Genomic DNA, 18349 nt, shown 5'->3' on the forward strand with positions numbered 1-18349 from the left:
ACAACTACAAAATGGCACAGTAGGATTTGGTACAATAAAGAGTAAAAGTGTCCCCCCCACCCATCTCCCTTGTCCCACTTCCCAGTGATTACTACTAAGCGTTTGGTGGATCCTCCTGACTTATTTTAGAATATATAGATATCTTTTTTAAAAATACACGCATGCAGGATCACACTAAACAGGCTGTTCTGCTACTTTCTCTTTTCACTTAGCAATAAATTGTGAGCGTTGTTTCATGTCCATACATATAGGGCAGGCTTTTGAGGGGGCTGCAGAGTATTTCCTTGTATCAAGACCCAAATTTGTAACTACCATGGCTCACACCTCCTCTCAGGGGTCTGATGGCTCACACTCCCTCCGTCTCCGCCTCTCTCCGCCACACAGGTTGTAGCAACAGTGACCTCTCGCCCCTTACCACACACTTACTGTTGCAGAATCAACAGGTGGAGGGAGCCCCAAATCTCCTTCTTTTGACTGACAGGTAGCTTGGGGCATAGTCACAGCTCTGGGCTCACGTGAGGCTGAGGCCTCTGTTCGCTCCTCTGGTCCTGCCTCCCACCCCCTGGTCCTTTAGAACCATGCCAGGGCTGCAGATATTCTCTAGCAGCAGCCCAGGGGAGCAGGGGACAGGTAGGCAGCCCGAGTCTGGGGCCAGGACCAGGAAGAGATGATGGCGTGGAGTCTGCCCTCCGTGTCTAGAGTGGGGGAAACATCGTCTAGCATCCAGGAGCCTGGATGACCGATTCCAGCCATGTCTCTACAAGTGGCTTCCCATCCCTGAGCCTCGCTTTTCTCATCTGCAAAACAGAGGCCATCATACTAACTTACACACATGTTAAAGTGTAGAGAAAGTGGTCCACAAATGGCAAAATGCTCACAAATAAAAAGGGTTATTATTATCCTCATCTGGGGGCCCTGGACATGGTGGAGAAAAGGAGTGGTGACTTATACCCCCTCCCCAAATCCTTGTCAAGGAAACAGCTATATGATTCAGCGGAAGGACTGGGATTTGTCTGAATACAGTTACAAGGAGCCCAAGGACCAAGGAAACCTCTACATTGGTGAGTGCAGTTGTGGTGGCTCATTGGGTGGTAGAGGAGGAAGGGGCTCAGTCCCTGGCACGCTGGCCTTCTCACTCCAGTGCCTGGTGGAAGAGTGAGGCCAGGGTGCAGGTTGTGACTAGTGGCATTTAGTTCAACTAGCACACACCTGTTGAGCACCACCTGTATGCATCCAAGATGCAAAGTCTCTACCCTCATGGAGCTCACGGTCTAGTGTGCAGGCAGGAGTGGGGGCTGGGCATCCAGGGTCCCCTTTCTTGCCTAACTTGGAATAGAGAAATAGATAATGGGGGGGGGGGGGCGTTGGAGGGATGAGTCCAGAGTAGAATGGGATAGAGTTTACTGGGGCCTCGATTGACCACCTTCCCTCCATCCCAGGGTACACGGTGCAGGTGGGCAGCGCAATCCTGCATCCCACGGACATCACCATTGTGACAGGTGCCCCGCGGCACCAACATATGGGTGCTGTCTTCTTGCTGAGCCAGGAGGCAGGCGGAGACCTGCGGAGGAGGCAGGTGCTGGAGGGCACGCAGGTGGGCGCCTATTTTGGCAGCGCCATTGCCCTGGCAGACCTGAACAATGATGGGTGAGAATCCAGGGACATTCTCTGGGGCCAGGAGAATGGTGAAGCGGGCGGGCTTGCCCAAGCCAGGGCAGAGAAATGGAAGTTTGCAACTGTGCATTTGTTTGCATGCTGTTTGCAGGGATTTGCAAGTCAATTTTGTGTATTGACTTGTAATCAGATTTATGGGATTCTGGGTATTTGCATGTCAATTGCATGACACCTGCATCTCCGTATCTATGCCTGTCATTATGGCTCTAGTGGATGCAGGCTGTTTGGGTGTGATCTGTGCGTGCATGGCTTCTCTATGATATGTGCTGTCTATTAGATGGGTCATGTTGCCATTTCCATGTCTTTCCCATAACCTGTGCCCAGAGATACCATTTGTACAGCCGTGTACACTGGCACAATTATGCCTGCTAAACGAGAGCTATGCTGCATGTTGGGGGCTGACACCACACTCCATTTCCCTCTCCTCTCCTGTATAGGTGGCAGGACCTCCTGGTGGGTGCTCCCTACTACTTTGAGCGGAAGGAGGAGGTAGGGGGTGCCATCTATGTCTTCATGAACCAGGCAGGCACTTCCTTTCCTGCCCACCCCTCCCTCCTTCTTCACGGCCCCAGTCGCTCCGCCTTCGGCTTCTCCGTGGCCAGCATTGGTGACATCAACCAGGATGGATTCCAGGGTATGAGCCAGCACTCCTGCCCCAGCACACCCAGTGACTGAGTGCCAACTGCATACCAGGCTTGACAGGGCCCGAGGGGAGACGGGATGAGGCCCAGGCCTGGGGAGCTCACAGTGGGTACAGCAGTACCTACCCCAGCCCTCTTGTGAGGGTTAAATGAGATAAGAGCTTGATAACTACCTGGTACTAGAGAGAGGACGTGCAGAGGGAACCACCAGAGGCAAGCTCAGTGGACCTCCTAGAGAAGCAGACGTACCCCTGGGCATTGAAGGCTGGGCTGAGTGTGCACAGTGGAGGGGAACAGAAGGGGTATAACATAAGTGTGGGACACTCACATGGCATGCCCAAATCTAGCAGGTGTGGGGTGTTCATGTCAGAGATGAGGCTGGACAGGTAGTGTGGGGGTGGGGGTGAATGCTTTGAAATCCAGGCAGAAGAACTGAGGCTTGTTATTTGGTTAATGGTAGAGGGATGTTCAGAGGTTTGGGAGCAGGGATGTGACATGATAGCTTGGTACCTGGAAAGATGAGCTGGAGGGAGATGTGGGCTGGATGATGGGGAGAAAGGCTGGGGGTGTTAAGATCAAGAATGCCATATATTGGGTGTGGGATGTTAAGAGTTGGGATGAGATGGGAACCCCGGAATAGAGGATGTCACCAGTGCTCTGCAGGACTAGGGGACCAATCAGACCTGGGGTGTCAGGGAGAAGGACAGATCAAGAGGTTGAGCCCGGTTGCCCCGGGAGCACCTGGCTTATCCGGAAGCCACTGGAAGCCTCTGACATCCTCAATTTCCCAGAACACAGCTGAGGACCAAAAGGAAGGCAGAGGAGCCTCTAAAATGCCAAACGAGGTGCTAGAAGGTTCCATGAACGTGGCCCTAGCACTTCCTGAAAGAAGAGTCGTCCGGTTTCCACTCAGGACCTTTACATACTTGTCCAACAAGCTTGACCTCCTGCTTACCTGGGCCTTATCAGATCCAAAGCAGCACACTAGAAAGGGGTTCAGTAAAGTTTAAGAAGATTATAAAACATCTGGGGGTTATTTGTGGAAATAATGGTCAGACATTTGTCAAGACAAAAGTCTTGACATTTGAACAAGTAACGTTCGTTACAGTGTTGTCATTAACATTCCAGCCCCCCGTGTTAGACCTGAGCTCCAATGTCCTCATCTCTACTGGTTGGCTGTGTGTCTGGGGGTTTCCGAGTCTGCCTCCTCATCTATAAAGTGGGGACAGTACCTACCCCAGCACTCTGGTGAGGGTTAAATGAGACGAGAGCCTGATAACTACCTGGTAAAGTCACCAAAGGAGACACCTGCTTTTGTGACCCTGCTGGTCAATGTCATCAGAAGAACCAGGTGTCTCGAGGGGAAGTTGGTGGGGAGATGGAAGGCACTGTAAAAAGGGAAAACAAACACCAGCCTGTCATCAAGAATCTGGAGTTTAGGCCTGCCTGGGATATAAACTTGCTGTGTGACTCTGGATAAGTCACTTCCCTCTCCTGGACTTACTTTCCCACATATAAAAAGAGGCAGTTGGGCTTCCAACTGCCCCAGTTTTCATCCTAAGCTGCACAGCTCTGTTCCCTGATGTCTGAGCACTGCCTGGCAGGGTGAGGTCAATGCCATGCTGGGCTCTGTGGCCTGCAGCACAGGGTGGGAGAGACGTGGGGCCCATAGTACCCGGGGTGACCCCTCCTGCCTCTCTTCCCCAGACATTGCTGTAGGAGCCCCGTTCGAGGGCTTGGGCAAAGTGTACATCTACCACAGCAGCTCCAGGGGGCTCCTCAGACAGCCCCAGCAGGTATGGACGGACAGGGACTGAGGGGCCTTCCCTCCTGTCCCTCACCCACCCCCTCCCTATTCCCCCTGGGCCCCATGCCCAGAGCCTGTCCTCACCACTTCCCCTCACCCCCAGGTAATCCACGGAGAGAAGCTGGGACTCCCTGGCTTGGCCACCTTCGGCTATTCCTTGAGTGGGCAGATGGACGTGGATGACAACTTCTACCCAGACCTGCTAGTGGGGAGCCTGTCTGACCGCATCGTGCTGCTGCGGTGAGCCAGGGCCATGGTGAATAGGGGTCTTTCTCTCCCCCAGCCCTGTCTGCGTGGAGCCCCATGTCTGTCTACCTTTGGCACCAGGTCCACACAAACCTGAGCCCCAACCTGGCCTGGGACAAGCAGGAGGTACTGATAGCTGCATGTCTTCTATGCAGGGCCCGGCCTGTCATCAACATCCTCCACAGGACCTTGGTGGCCAGGCCATCTGTGCTGGACCCTGCACTCTGCACGGCCACCTCCTGGTGAGACTCAGACCCTGCTCTGTACACCCGCTCCTCCTTATGTATGGGCAGGCCAGGAGGGGCCCTGCCTCCCAAGCCCCTTCCCTGGCAACTCCTGATATCCCAGCATGAGAGGGCTGATCCTTGGCATAAGCATTGCCCTCCCTACCCAACCTCATTAAAAAGCAAAATTCCTTGCATGAGGTAGTGGATGAACTCAGGACCAGTACGGCATGGTGGTTTGGACTGGGAGCTCTGGATGGCCTGGTTCAAATCCCAGTTATGCCCACTGCAGTGGCAGGGGCGGGCTCTGGGGAGTGAGATCCTAGAGGAGGAGGAGGGAGGGAGACACTTAGGTGGACAGATGTGGGGAAGGAGAGAGAGCCACCTCAAGCAAATTATTAATCTGAGTCTCAAATTCCTTGCCTATAAAACAAAGTTAATAATAATAACCAATTCACAGGGTTGTTGTGAAAATTAAATGAGATAATGTACAAAAAGCCCTTAGCATGGTGCCCTGTACACTCTAAGTGCTCAAAAAATGTTAGTTGTTAAGATGGTGACGATAATGATGGTGATGACCCCAAGATCTCTGTTTGAATGAGGATACTGGATCAGAAGGCAAAGGGAGACAGAGCAGCGAAGCAGAGGAGTGGGTGGTGGAAGGAGAGCTGGACTGGGGATCCTGCACAACACTGGGCTGGGCCAATGACTAAGGACTTCAGGCAACGCCTTCTGCTCTCAGGGCCTCAGTTTCCCCATTGGTGACCTCTAACCCTGTTTTCTATGGCTCTAATGTAAGTGGAGAAGGAAGGGGCCAGGGACACCCCAGACCAACTCTGTGGACTCCCCAGTTTTGCCCCTGCCTTTCCCCTGAAGGGCCCTGTTTCCCCTTGCGCAGTAAAGGGGCGAGAGCTAGGGCTTGGATACCAGGGTCCCACTGTAACCAGGCCCTCCTGTATGTCCCTCGCCCCCCAACAGTGTGCAGGTGGAGCTGTGCTTTGCTTACAACCAGAGTGCCGGGAACCCCAACTACAGGCGAAACATCAGTGAGTGCTGGGGTGCAGGGCGAGGGGGGCATGCTCACCTGGCCACTTGCTGACCCCCCTCCACCTGCAGCCCTGGCCTACACTCTGGAGGCCGACCGGGACCGCCGTCCACCCCGGCTTCGCTTTGCGCGCAGCCAGTCAGCTGTCTTCCACGGCTTCTTCTCCATGCCCGAGATGCGCTGCCAGACGCTGGAGCTTCTCCTGATGGTGAGGGAGGGGCAAGGGGCGGGACATGGGCTCCACGGTTGCTGGAGGAGGTTATCTCCCCAGTTCAAGGGTGAGGGACTGGAGTCTCCCCAGAGACAGAGGAGGGCAAGGTCGGCCTGGAAGGCCACAGGCCTGTAGGGGGTACAGTGCACAGCACCCAGCAGTGGTAGAGGAGAGAGAGAGACCCTCGGAGTGGGGATGGGGGCCAAAGAGCTTGTCACCTCTGAGAAAAGTGATGAGTGTGAGACTCTTGGCTCAGCTCAGCTCTGGGGCAAAGTGATCCATGAGTGGGGGGCATGCTCAGCCCCTCTCTGAGACATCAGGGTAGAAAGGGAGAGCTCAACTTGGGGTCCCCGGGGATGAAGGGAGGCTCACTCCCCCCCAGCCCCCCGCCCCAGGGATCTTTGGAGAGGAGGAGCCCCGGGTCCTAGCTTGTGGATCAAGGTGGTAGGAAGGGGGTCAATTTGGTGGTCGGACCAGAGCGGGTTCAGCCTTACTGCGGGGTTTTCAGGGTGGAGGGGGCTCAGCTCCCCCCGGGGGTTCAACTTGAGGAGGAGGGCAGTGCAGACCTGGGCTCAGCTCACCCTCCTTCCCAGGACAACGTCCGCGACAAACTCCGTCCCATCATCATCTCCATGAACTACTCTTTACCTTTGCGGATGCCCGAGCGCCCCCGGCTGGGGCCGCGGTCCCTGGACGCCTATCCAGTCCTCAACCAGGCGCAGGCTCTGGAGAACCACACGGAGGTGGGAGGGGCCGGGGGCCGGGGGCGGGGGGCCGGGAGGGCCGTGGGGCGGGAGGGCGCTGTCGGTGGTGGTGGGCCCCTCACGCCTCTGGCCACCGCTAGGTCCAGTTCCAGAAGGAGTGCGGGCAGGACAACAAGTGCGACAGCAACTTGCAGATGCGAGCGGCCTTCGTGTCAGAGCAGGGACAGCGGCTGAGCAGGTGCGCTGTGGGCCGCGCCAATGGGCCCGGGGTGGGGCTGATTTCATTGGCTAATAGGATTGGAGGGGCGGAGCCTATTGTCAGGGAAATCAGAGAGACCCGGTAAGATCTGAGGGGAGGGGCCTCAGAAAGGCACATCTGAGAGGATGGACTTTAATCGGCTGGGGCGGGTAAAGGGGCTTTTTTCTCCAGGTGAGACTAGAGGGCGGGGCCTGGCTGTCCTGAGATGGGGCTTTCTTCACTTAGTAATCCCAAGGGGTAGGGCCTAATTGATCTGGGGAGCGCCCAAGGGCGCGGCTTTGCGCTCAGTCTGGGGCTCCTCGCCCCCGCAGGCTCCAGTACAGCAGAGATGTCCGGAAACTGCTCCTGAGCATCAATGTGACCAACCCCCAGAGCCAGGAGCGGGCTGGGGAAGACGCCCATGAGGCGCTGCTCACCCTATTGGTGCCTCCCGCCCTGCTGCTGTCCTCCGTGCGCCCTGTGAGTGCCCTCCGCCCGACTGAGAGCCCAATCAGGGCTCCACTGCGTACTTGCATCCTTATATGCATGCCATTTACATGTGTTATTTGCCATGTGTCCCCCCTCCTTTGGGCTGGGCCTCCTCAGGTGCCTGCAGTGTCTTGAGACCTGTCTTGAGAACCCAGTTCTCAAGCCTTTAGGGCTTCTGACCGTGTACCGCACGGGAGGGGTGGGAGAAGCCCTACCCTAACCACCCAGACATGATTCGTCTTCTTCCTCAGCCTGGGGCCTGCCAGGCCAACGAGACCATCCTTTGCGAGCTGGGGAACCCCTTCAAACGGAACCAGAGGGTGAGCGCTGGCCACACTTTCCTGGCTCTGTGGATCCCAGGCTGCTCCTCTGATGAGCTTCTTATCCTTCTTGATTCTGCCTGCCTGCTTCCAGGGCCTCCTTGAAGCAGAGAGCCAGAGTAGGGGAGGAGGAGATACAGTAGAGGGTGGAGAGAGACCCAGAGACTGAGAAAAATGGGGCCACTAGGGAGCTATGCCCAAAGCTAGAGCAGGCAGAGGTGAGGAAACCAGCCAGCATTGACTCTGTGCCAGGCCCCAACCCCAACACTTTGCTTCTTTTATATGATACAATTCTGACAACCTTCTGAGGAGGTAGATGCTGATTTACAGAAAGGAAACACAGGTTTAGAAACTTCTAGTAACTTATTCAAGATCATGACACTCAAAAGTAGCAGAGGTGTCACTGATGGAGGAAAAGGGTAAAGGGAAGTGAAGATGAGGCTAGGAAGGTGAAGGAGTGGAAGTGGATGCGGAGAAAGAAGAGGAGCCAGAGACCCAGCTCTCTAGCCTAGTGTTCAGGGCCTCTGTCCCCCATGGCATCACTCCTCCCCAGCCCCACTCTCTGCCTCCCTGACCCTCTTGGCAGATGGAGCTGCTCATCGCCTTCGAGGTCATCGGGGTGACCCTGCACACAAGGGAGCTCCAGGCACAGCTGCAGCTCTCCACGTGAGTGACCTTGAGAAACCGGTTGATGTCGGGGTTGAGGTGTCCTGGGGCCTCCCCCAGCCCCAGCCTCAGCTGACACATCTCCCCTACCTCCTGCATTCCCTCTCCAGGTCCAGTCACCAGGACGACCTGTGGCCCGTGACCCTGACTCTGCTAGTGGACTACACGCTCCAGGCCTCGCTCAGCATGTGGGTACCACTCCCCCACCAGCCTGCTGTGGCTGAGCTGGGGTCTCCCTGTCCCCAAGGTGTCTCCCAAGCTCCTCTGACACACCTCTCTTGGCCTGGGATCCTCAGGCCTCCACTTTCTCTGGGTCATCCTTTCCCTGAAAAACAGTAATCACTATCATTATTGTTATTATTATTCCCCCTGCAAACCAGGTGGCAGTGGCGGAATTGGCAACCCTGGGGCTAAGGCGTTGGTGTGGCCCTGTCATTTCTTAAGAGCTCATTGTGATAAGGATTTTATATACATCATCTCATTGACTTTTCACAACAGCCCCATGACATAGCAACTGTTATGAGCTCCACTTTACAGAAGAGGAAACTGAGGCTCAGAGAGGATAAAAACTTGCTTGAGGCCACACAGCTAGAACATGGCAGAGCTGGGATTTGTCTCATCTGCCTGATGTCAGAGGAGCTGTAGTTAACCAAGCTCAGTGCCCACCCCCTCTGCCAGAGCCCCTCCTGTCCCCGATGACTCCAGCATTTTTCTTACTCCTAGGGTGAGTCACCGGCTACAAAGCTTCTTTGGGGGGACAGTAATGGGCGAGTCTGGCATGAAAACTGTGGAGGATGTGGGAAGCCCTCTCAAGTATGAGTTCCAGGTAAGGAGGCCTCTAGGATCCTGGGCTGGGGACTCTTGGGAAGGATGATGGGGGATTTCCTTCTGGGTCTGGGGTCCGAGGGTGTGAGGGTTAGGGGTTGGTGAGATGGAGGTGGTTTTGCAGGAGACAATGGCCATGACACCCCTTGTGCCCACAGGTGGGCTCCATGGGGGAAGGGCTGACAGCCCTGGGGACCTTGGTCCTAGGGCTGGAATGGCCCTATGAAGTCATCAATGGCAAATGGCTGCTGTACCCCACTGCGATCACCATCCACGGCAATGGGTCCTGGCCCTGCCAGCCACCTGGAGACCTCGTCAACCCTCTCAACCTCACTCTTTCTGTAAGGACACCATCAGGGATCTTTCTATTGCATCTCATTTGTGTTGCATCTCATTTGCATACCGCAGGGCGCAAAGGCTAGTGTCTTCCCCTCCCTCCCTCATGCCCCTTTGGGAGCTTGCCTCTCCCCCTGCCCTTTCTTCCTCTCTCCACCTCTGCTCCCTCTCCTTCCTCCCAGCAAATCTCTTCCTTCTTCAGGTCCTTGGGGACAGACCGCCATTTCCACAGCGCAGGCGGCGACAGCTGGACCCAGGGGGAGGCCAGGGCCCCCCGCCTGTCACTCTGGCTGCTGCCAAAAAAGCCAAGTCTGAGACCCTGCTGGTGAGTGGCCGAGGTGGACTTGGGGAGCATTGTGCCCAGACACCCGGAGGATGCAGGAAGCAAGGGAGATAGGTGCTACTCACCAGGAGACCCCAGTCTGATGAGGTGATGTGGCCCCTGCCCTCAGGAGCCCCGAGTAAGAGGGGGGAGACTCATCCCCTGCCCTCAGAGGACACCCCACTGCCCTTGCCCTTGGGGAGTAGCCAATAGCATGGACCAAAGGAAGACACTGGCTCTATTCCCAGAAGCCCCAACCTGTTGGGAGCGATATAGCTGCTCAGAACCTTAGAGAGGCAGGATGAAGGTGGAGCAGGGAGATGGCATGATGTAGGGTGCCCTCTGTCGGAAGGGAGAGAGACCAGGCCTGGAAAGCAAGTTGAGGCCTAGCTGGGTGGAGAGGCAGGAGGTGGTGTCCCAGGTGGAGGGAGGGGCATGAACAAAGGCTCAGTGTGGGAGGGGGTTGGGACAGGGGTCCGGGGATTGGGCCCCACTTCCATGAGCAGGGATCAGATTTCATGTTATCCACGTCCCTGTATGTGCTTGACCCAGAGAATGTGCCTTAAACATATGAGTGTGTGTGTGTGGGGGGGAGTGTGCATGAGTGAAGGGATGAGGTCAGGTCCCTTTGTGTCCGCCATGGGTGGGACAAAGCCAGGGGAGGAGTCGAAGGTAGGGGGTGAAGCATGGAGAATCTGGAGACCCAGACTGTCTCATGTCTTGTGTTCCATGTCCACCTCAGAGCTGTGGCAGTGACCTCACCCGCTGTGTGTGGCTGGAGTGCCCCATTCCTGAGGCTCCTCTTATCACCAACGTGACCGTGCAGGCACGAGTGTGGAACAGCACCTTCATCGAGGTCAGTGCCTGGGTCTGGAGGTCTCCACTGCCAGTGGCCCGGGCCGGGAGAGCGACAGGGAGAGGGTGAGGCCGGGGTGCATGTGTGTGCATGTGTGTGTGTCAGTGAAGCATCATGTTTTAGGCCTGACAAGTTGTACACCGGTGTCAGTGTTAATTTGTGTTTGTGTGTGGACATGATGTAATGTTTGTCTCCAGCCAAAGTGACCTCTCATGTGTCCGTTATTCTGTCATGGATCCTTTACATTCCCACCTCCGTGCCTTGGCTCAGCCGTTCCTTCCCCCCGGAATGGCAGCTCCCCCTCTGTCATCCCTGCGTGGAAACTGCCATTCAACCTTCTAGATCTCCCTCAGACGCTTCACCAGCAGTGAGGTCTCTCATGTGCTGGCCTTCTCATGCCACCTAGACCTAACCTTTTCTGTAAAGGACGAGATGAAAAATCTTTTCAGCTTTGTGGGCCATGCAGTTTCTGTTGCAGCTGCTCGGTTCTGCCATTGTAGCACAAAGCTGCCATAGACAATATGTCAATGAATGGGGGTGGCCAAGGGCCAGAAATGCTTGGTTTACAAAAGCAGGTGATGGGCCAGATTTAGCTCACAGATCTGACCTGGACCATGACCTTCATTGTCTCTGCTGTCCCCAGCAGCCAGCACAGGACCTGATGCACAAATGAATGAATGACGTGCATCTGTGTGTGGAGGAGAGGCCTGACTGTCAGATCCTCTGGGGTGCTGCTTAAGGATGCTGTGTTGGGGGAGACGGTGCCCTGGGGGGTGCTTAGGGTCAGGAGGGAGGCTCAGAGGGGCTTCTGCTGCTTCTTTTGACCCACCCCTTCCCCACTCTAGGACTACAGAGACTTTGACCGAGTCAGGGTGGCCAGCTGGGCTACCCTGTTCCTCCGAACCAGCGTCCCCACCATCAACATGGAGAACAAGACTGTGGGGGTGAGTGAGCGTGTTAAGGAGCAGCAGTGCCTGGCCAGGGCGTGGGAGCGCAGGGCGTCTTTTCAGAGCACTTTCACACACTTTAGCTCTGTGGTTCTCAGTCTTGGCAGCACATGGGAATCCCCTGGAGGACTTCCGGTGCCGGAGTACACCCGTGAGCAATGAAACCTGAGTCTGTGGAGGTGGGACCCTGGGGTTGGTGCGTTTAGAAGTCCCCCCACTGGTGATTCTAATGTGCAGCCAGAGTTGAGAATCTCTGCTTTAGCCTATTTGATCTGCACAACATCTTGGCGAAGATGTTCCATCTCTGTGGAAACTGGAAAAGAAAGTTCCCAAACTTGATTCTGAGTTACATCTGGAAGAAGAAATATGACAAAATTGCTAATAATGTGTTGTGAGAAGGATATAAGTGGAGATATGTAGGAGACACACATAGGAGACGAATGGAGGGTTGGTTAAATATGTTATAGTACATTTTTGAGAATAAATTAAGGTAGCAGAGGAAGGGCCAGGAAGATCAATGGGACAGAATAGACGTTTATTTTATTATACAGATGCCATTTTTAATCCATGGAGAAAGGTAGTTTATTTAAGCAGTGTTGGGAGAACACATTTGGAAAGTAAAGACAAACCCCTACCTCACACCATAAACAAAAATACGTTTGAGTTACATTGAATATTTAAATATAGGAAATAAAACCTAATACACTGGAAGAAAATTCAGAAAGTAATTTCATAATAATCCTTAAGTATGGGGAGAGGGAGTTATTTTACTAAACTCAGAAGTCACAAAGGAAAAATTTGACAAATTAGATTATATGAAATTTTAAATCTGTATCCAGCCAAAGAGATGGTGAAGAAACTAAAAGGGCAACTGATACACAGTCATGCATCGCATAACAACAGGAATATGTCTGAGAAAGGCGTCATTAGGCAATTTTGTTGTTGTGTGAATGTCATACCGTGTACCTCCACAAACCCAGATGGTGTAGCCTACTGCACAGCTAGGCTATATGGTACTAATCTTATGGGACTACTCTTGTATACGCAGTCCGTCATTGACCGAAACGTCGTTAGGGCAACACGTGACTATCACTTTTTAAAAAGTTTACAGCATATATGACAAAGTATTGATGTATATATTTGTAATATGTAAGGATAAAGGGCAGCATAAAGATAAATAGATGGTGTACATAGGGTGAAATACAAATGTTCAACTCAACAGTAAAGAAATAAAAATTAGAGGGGCTGGCCCCGTGGCCGAGTGGTTAGGTTCGCGCACTCCGCTGTAGGCGGCCCAGTGTTTCGTTGGTTCGAATCCTGGGCGCGGACATGGCACTGCTCGTCAGACCACGCTGAGGCGGCGTCCCACATGCCACAACTAGAAGAACCCACAACGAAGAATACACAGCTATGTACCGGGGGGCTTTGGGGAGAAAAAGGAAAAAATAAAATCTTTAAAAAAAAAAAAAAGAAAGAAAAATTAGAGCAACAAGATTTTTTTTCCTATCAGATTGGAAAACATTGACAAGAATAATGCTGTCTGGTGCTGATGAGGTAGAAGGAAATGCTATTGATTGGAGTATAAATTGATGGATTCTTTTTCAAGATGAATTTGTCAATATCTATTAAAATTTTAAGTGCACATTTCCTTTAATCCAGCACATGATAATATATCTTAAGGAGCTAATAGGACAAGTATGCAAAGATAGATAGATCGTTTTAAAAAATAAAGCATTGTTTATAGTGACATAAAATTGGAAACAATCTAAATGTCTTTCAGCAGGAGATGGGCTCAAGAAATTGTGGCACATTTCCTACAATGACTCTGCAGTCACCAAAAGAGACTGGTTGATCTTTATTGGTTGACATTGAAAGAGGCTGATATTAAGTGAGAAAGGACGCAGGTCTCAGAAGAGTGTGTGGGGTACATATAGATCCCATTTACGTGGAAGAAAAGAATATAGATGTTTCATATATACACTAAAAAATGTAGAAAGAGAGTCACCAAAATGTTGAAGATGGTTATTTCTAGGGGGTAAAATTACTGGGAACCTTTAGTTTTCTTTATATCATCTGTATTTTTAAAAAATAATAATCAAAATAATTTTAAGGAAATAATCAAAGGCCGGCCCATTGGTGCAGCGGTTAAGTTCACACATTCTGCTTCGGCAGCCCGGGGTTCGCCAGTTCAGATCCCGGGTGCAGACACGGCACTGCTTGTCAAGCCATGCTGTGGTAGGCGTCCCACATATAAAGTAGAGGAAGATAGGCATGGATGTTAGCTCAGGGCCAGTCTTCCTCAGCAAAAAAAGAGGAGGATTGGTGGCAGATGTTAGCTCAGGGCTAATCTTCCTCAAAAAAAAAAAAAAAGAAAGAATCATATATAGTCAGAAAAATTTTTTTCTATATATAAAAACATATAATATAGTTTTATAATATAAAGATATATAATACATAAAATAATAATATATAAATATATGTATTAAAAATATATATGTATCCATTGTAGGGGAAGAAAAGGAATGGTACTATATGCTATGCATTCTTTGTCTTATTTGTAAATATTTATGGAGTGCTTGCTGTGAACTAGGAATGGCTCAAAGCAATTTAGTCATGTTAAACACATTTTATTCTCCCCAGTAACCTATGAGGTAGGTCTTATTATCATAATCCCCATTTGACAGATGAACAACAGAGAGGTTAAGTAACTTGCCCAAAGTCACACAGCTAGTGAATAGCACAGCTGGGACTTGAACCCAGGCAGTCTGACTCTAGAACCCATGCTTTTGGCCACTCTGCTATACTATGAGGTAGGCATTATGATCCCCTTATCAGAGAGCATGAAATGGAGAGGTGAAATTACTTGTCCAAGGTCACACAGCTCGTCAGAGATGGAGCTGCTTCCTAAGCCCGGATGTGTGGGTCACAAACCCAGACTCCAGGCTGCCTCCAGATCTGAGGCTGCTCCTTTGGAGCCAGATCTACACCAAGGAGAAATCAGAGGATGGGTGACTCTTCTGTCAGTGGCAGGCAGGGGCTTTTTCCGGTCCCTGAGTGCCCCCTACTGGCAGTAGGTCAAACAGCAGGGTCCTGGGCCCAGCAGGGACAGGAAGAATGAGCATGGGGCCTATGGGTGCCGACACAGGGCTGAGCCCCTTCTCTCTCCCTCCAGTTCTCCGTGGACATCGACTCTGACCTGGTGGAGGAGCTGCCGGCTGAGATCGAGCTGTGGCTGGTGCTTGTGGCTGTGAGTGCCGGGCTGCTGCTCCTAGGGCTGATCATCCTCTTGCTGTGGAAGGTAGGACGCCCAGCTCGCCACCCACCGGCACTCCCTCTCCACGACCTCCTCCAGCAGACCCTCACCGACTCTCCCTTCACCCCATTCCTTACCTCCATCTCACCCCCACCCTTCTCCCTAGCTTCCAGTCTCACCCCCGCCCCATCCTCACCTCTCCCACCAGGATGCTTCTGCCTGGGCTAATGGGGGGACCTGCAAGCTGGAAAGGGGGACCCAGGAGCTCTGGCTTCTGGTCACACTGCCAGGCTGGGGCAGGGACCCAGGCATCCCGGCCCCCAGCCCTAAGCCCCAGTCCATGAGTGCTGCTGGCAAGGACCCCCCAGCTCCCCCTGATGGCCCCTCCCCACCTCCTCCCCTCCGCAGTGCGGCTTCTTCAAGCGAGCCCGCACTCGCGCCCTGTATGAAGCTAAGAGGCAGAAGGCGGAGATGAAGAGCCAGCCATCAGAGACAGAGAGGCTGACCGACGACTACTGAGGGGGGCAGCCCCCCACCCCCGGCCCACCCGGGTAACGCTGCCTCCGGGCCCTCTTCCCTGAGCCCCCCAGCTGGCTGGGGCCTCTGACTCTGTCCTGTCTGCTCCTCTTCCTTTATGGGCCCTCCGCACCTCACTCTGTCCCCAGCATCAACCCAAAGAGCAGGCCACTCTGTCTGTGTCCCCTCCCTGCCCTGGGAGAGCTTGGGGTGTCTGTTCTCACCAGCCTCCCCACTGAGCCCCTCAAGGACTTGGGACCCCGAGAGGGAGCCCTAAAACCTTCCCCATGACTACTTTGCCTTCTGGGGATTGGAGAAAGGTCAAGACCAAGGTCAGGCCCCATCTCTGTAGGACAAAGACAAGTTTCCGGAGTGATTCTACACCCCATCCCCACCTCCAGGGAAGGAGGGGACTAGGAGAGTCCTTCTTCCGGGGAACCAGCACGTTTCCTCCTGGGAGCCCCCTCCGGGGGGGACACTGATACCTCCCAACATGACGCTCAGGGTGGACCGCCACCCTTCCTAGCCATTCCGTCAGCAATCTCGGCGACTGCCCCTCTGTCTCCATCTGCCTCTCCCTCTCCGCTCTGCCTTCCTCAACTCCTCCTTCCTCTGGGGCCTGGGGTGGGGAACCCCATCCTGTCTCAGCACAGGGAGATGGTGCGTGTTTGGGTCAGGGGTCCTGGCTTTGAGGACCTCTTGGCGGGGGAGGAAGGCGCTGGGCACATCTTCCTGGTGGCTCATAAGCTGGATGCTGATGCCCTTCCTCTTCTGCCCCCAACTCCAGTGTGACTTCTTTAAGCGGACCCGCTATTACCGGATCATGCCCAAGTACCATGCAGTGCGGATCCGGGAGGAAGAGCGCTACCCGCCTCCAGGGAGCACCCCGCCCACCAAGAAGCACTGGGTGACCAGCTGGCAGACTCGGGACCGATACTACTGATGTCCTCCCTGATCTCACCCCTGCTCCCCCAGTGTCCCCTACTATTTATCATAAGTTATGCCCCAACAGTCCACACGGGCCACTGCCTTTGGCTGGCACCAGCAGGCTCAGGCACACACACCTCTTCAAGCGCATGCACATACTGCCACGGGCTGCTCCCCAGAGGAGGGCTGGGGCCATGGGCCTTGCAATGCCGAGCACACCACAGCCATGTGTCCTGGACACATGTGGACACGTGGGTCCCACTGCTGGTGGACTGTGCTTGTGCACTACAGATGGTGCGTGGACACGTGTGTCCTGGCCTCTGCATGTGCCAAAACCAAGCCAAAGGGCTTCCGCCAGAGCCATAAGGAAAAGGCCCCCAATGTGGTGACACATCCCTATTCACACTGGACCCATCGTGAGCCATAGTCACTGGATTGACTCCACTCTGGAGATTAAAACTACTGACAGGGAGCAGCCCACCGGGCCCCCAGCTGCAGCTCCGGGCACCCATGCCAGGGAGCAGGGGGCCTGCCTGAGGTTGTTCAAGGGGACGTTTGCTGGACCTGGGCATGCTCAGACCCAAGAGCAGAATGAACTAGAAAGACAGTCCCCGGGATGGCTTGCTTTCGTGGATCTCTGCGAAGCCTCTCTCCTTGGCCACAGCCTGCACAAGCGGGAATGCAGCCTGAAGGGACGAAGAAAGACAAGCACTAGACAGCCTGGCCACGCGGCACCGGGACTGCGCAGGGAGCACGGTGGAATCCTCAAGAGAGGAGGGGAGCGGTCCCGGGCCAAGGAGATGTTGGAAGGATACAGAGGAGATAGCACTTCTCATCACCACTACCGCCCTGGCCTCTGAAGGCCCAGAGAGACCCCCACAGGACCACAGAGGGAGCGACGCTTGAATGTAGAACAGGGAGGGAGTCCTGACCCTGCCCCATCGGCCAGACCCCACTCTGCCCCCACTGACCATGGGCTGCGGGCCTAGGAGTGGAGGTCTTGGCTGCCCTTGGCTTTCAGAGCCAACTCGGCTCTGCCTCTTCCCCCTTGGGCGGAGTCCTGAGGCCCATTCTAGAATCTGAGGCTGCTTCCAGAAGACCTCTCCTGAGCCCTGCCTGTTGGCAGTCCCCCTTCCCAGCCCCCACAAGTTCCACGGTACTGTAGCAGGGGAGCTCCCTCCCCCCTCGTGCCTTCTTTGTACATAGGCTTCTCACAGCAACCAATAAACAGCTCCCGGTTTGTACACGCTGCATCTCCCTCAGTCCACCCCCAGCCCCTTACCAAGCCCGGTGCAGTCTGATGGATAATAGTATCATCTAGCTGACCCCTAGAAGGACAAAGCCAGGTGCAGGGGTCTTAGAGGCGGGGAAGGTGAAGACCTATGGAGGAGACACCAGCCCCTGCCCTTAGGATGCCCCAGTCTAAGGAATGGTCATAGACACGTAACTGAGCTCCAGAACATAAAGTCAGGGAAGAGATCTGGGTAGACTGGATGGAATCCAAAATGGCTTCTTGGTGGACAGTGCTCTGGCCCTGGGGAGGGAGGATGTGGGTAGAGGTGGTGGTATGTAGGGCCCGGAACAGACAGGACCTACTTTGCTGTAGAAACAGGTAGTCCTGGATAATGGTGGAGGGAAGCTGGGTGAGAGGGTGGAGAGCTGAGAGCCCTCGTCAGGTGGCTTAATTCAGATAAGAACTTGCTTTTCTGCCTCAGTTTCCCCACCACTACCCTTAGGTACTGTGATGAGTAGATCAGAAGGTGAACCAGTGACCCAAGGCTGGAAAGACTAAAAATCACAGTATCCATTCCCCAGCCTCTGGGCAGGGGTACCTGGAACCCTCATCTCGTGGCAGCCCCTCCAGGAGCGCTCCAGTACCGGGCCCACAGCATTGGACCAAGGCCTACCCCTCCCCCTCCACGCTAAGGCTGTCCCCTCCACACAGGCCTGGGGGAATGAAGCAAGGCTGCTGTCCTCTTGGCTTCTTTGTCCTAAATTGTGACCTAGGTGCTTCTGTTAACTGTCCCCAAGTCTGTGACCTTTGGCAAGACTTCAATGAAGGCCGGAAATTACTATCCAGAGAAGCCTAGAGGCAAATCCTC

General features: G+C 54.0%; 1 protein-coding gene across 6 annotated transcripts in view; it reads left to right on the forward strand.

Annotated features, from left to right (window-relative positions):
* Nucleotides 1–17491, forward strand: part of ITGA3 (integrin subunit alpha 3) — a 28761-nt gene extending 11270 nt beyond the window's left edge. For 2 of the 6 annotated variants that reach the window (XM_008520347.2, XM_070560665.1), the window contains 22 exons: nt 975–1061; nt 1440–1647; nt 2112–2308; nt 4023–4111; nt 4226–4362; nt 4524–4610; nt 5571–5638; nt 5709–5845; nt 6442–6591; nt 6693–6790; nt 7123–7270; nt 7531–7599; nt 8186–8265; nt 8376–8453; nt 8989–9091; nt 9249–9431; nt 9629–9751; nt 10491–10604; nt 11450–11548; nt 14724–14849; nt 15213–15355; nt 16108–17491. In XM_008520347.2, coding sequence (XP_008518569.1) covers nt 975–1061; nt 1440–1647; nt 2112–2308; nt 4023–4111; nt 4226–4362; nt 4524–4610; nt 5571–5638; nt 5709–5845; nt 6442–6591; nt 6693–6790; nt 7123–7270; nt 7531–7599; nt 8186–8265; nt 8376–8453; nt 8989–9091; nt 9249–9431; nt 9629–9751; nt 10491–10604; nt 11450–11548; nt 14724–14849; nt 15213–15323 — 2492 coding nt within the window. In that variant the 3' untranslated portion in view covers nt 15324–15355; nt 16108–17491. The remainder of the gene's footprint in view (nt 1–974; nt 1062–1439; nt 1648–2111; nt 2309–4022; nt 4112–4225; nt 4363–4523; nt 4611–5570; nt 5639–5708; nt 5846–6441; nt 6592–6692; nt 6791–7122; nt 7271–7530; nt 7600–8185; nt 8266–8375; nt 8454–8988; nt 9092–9248; nt 9432–9628; nt 9752–10490; nt 10605–11449; nt 11549–14723; nt 14850–15212; nt 15356–16107) is intronic. The other 4 variants (XM_070560660.1, XM_070560664.1, XM_070560663.1 and 1 more) reach the window with 3 other exon arrangements.
* Nucleotides 17492–18349: the final 858 nt, after the last annotated feature.

This window comes from Equus przewalskii, chromosome 10 (assembly GCF_037783145.1).
Source record: "Equus przewalskii isolate Varuska chromosome 10, EquPr2, whole genome shotgun sequence".
NCBI lineage: Eukaryota > Metazoa > Chordata > Mammalia > Perissodactyla > Equidae > Equus > Equus przewalskii.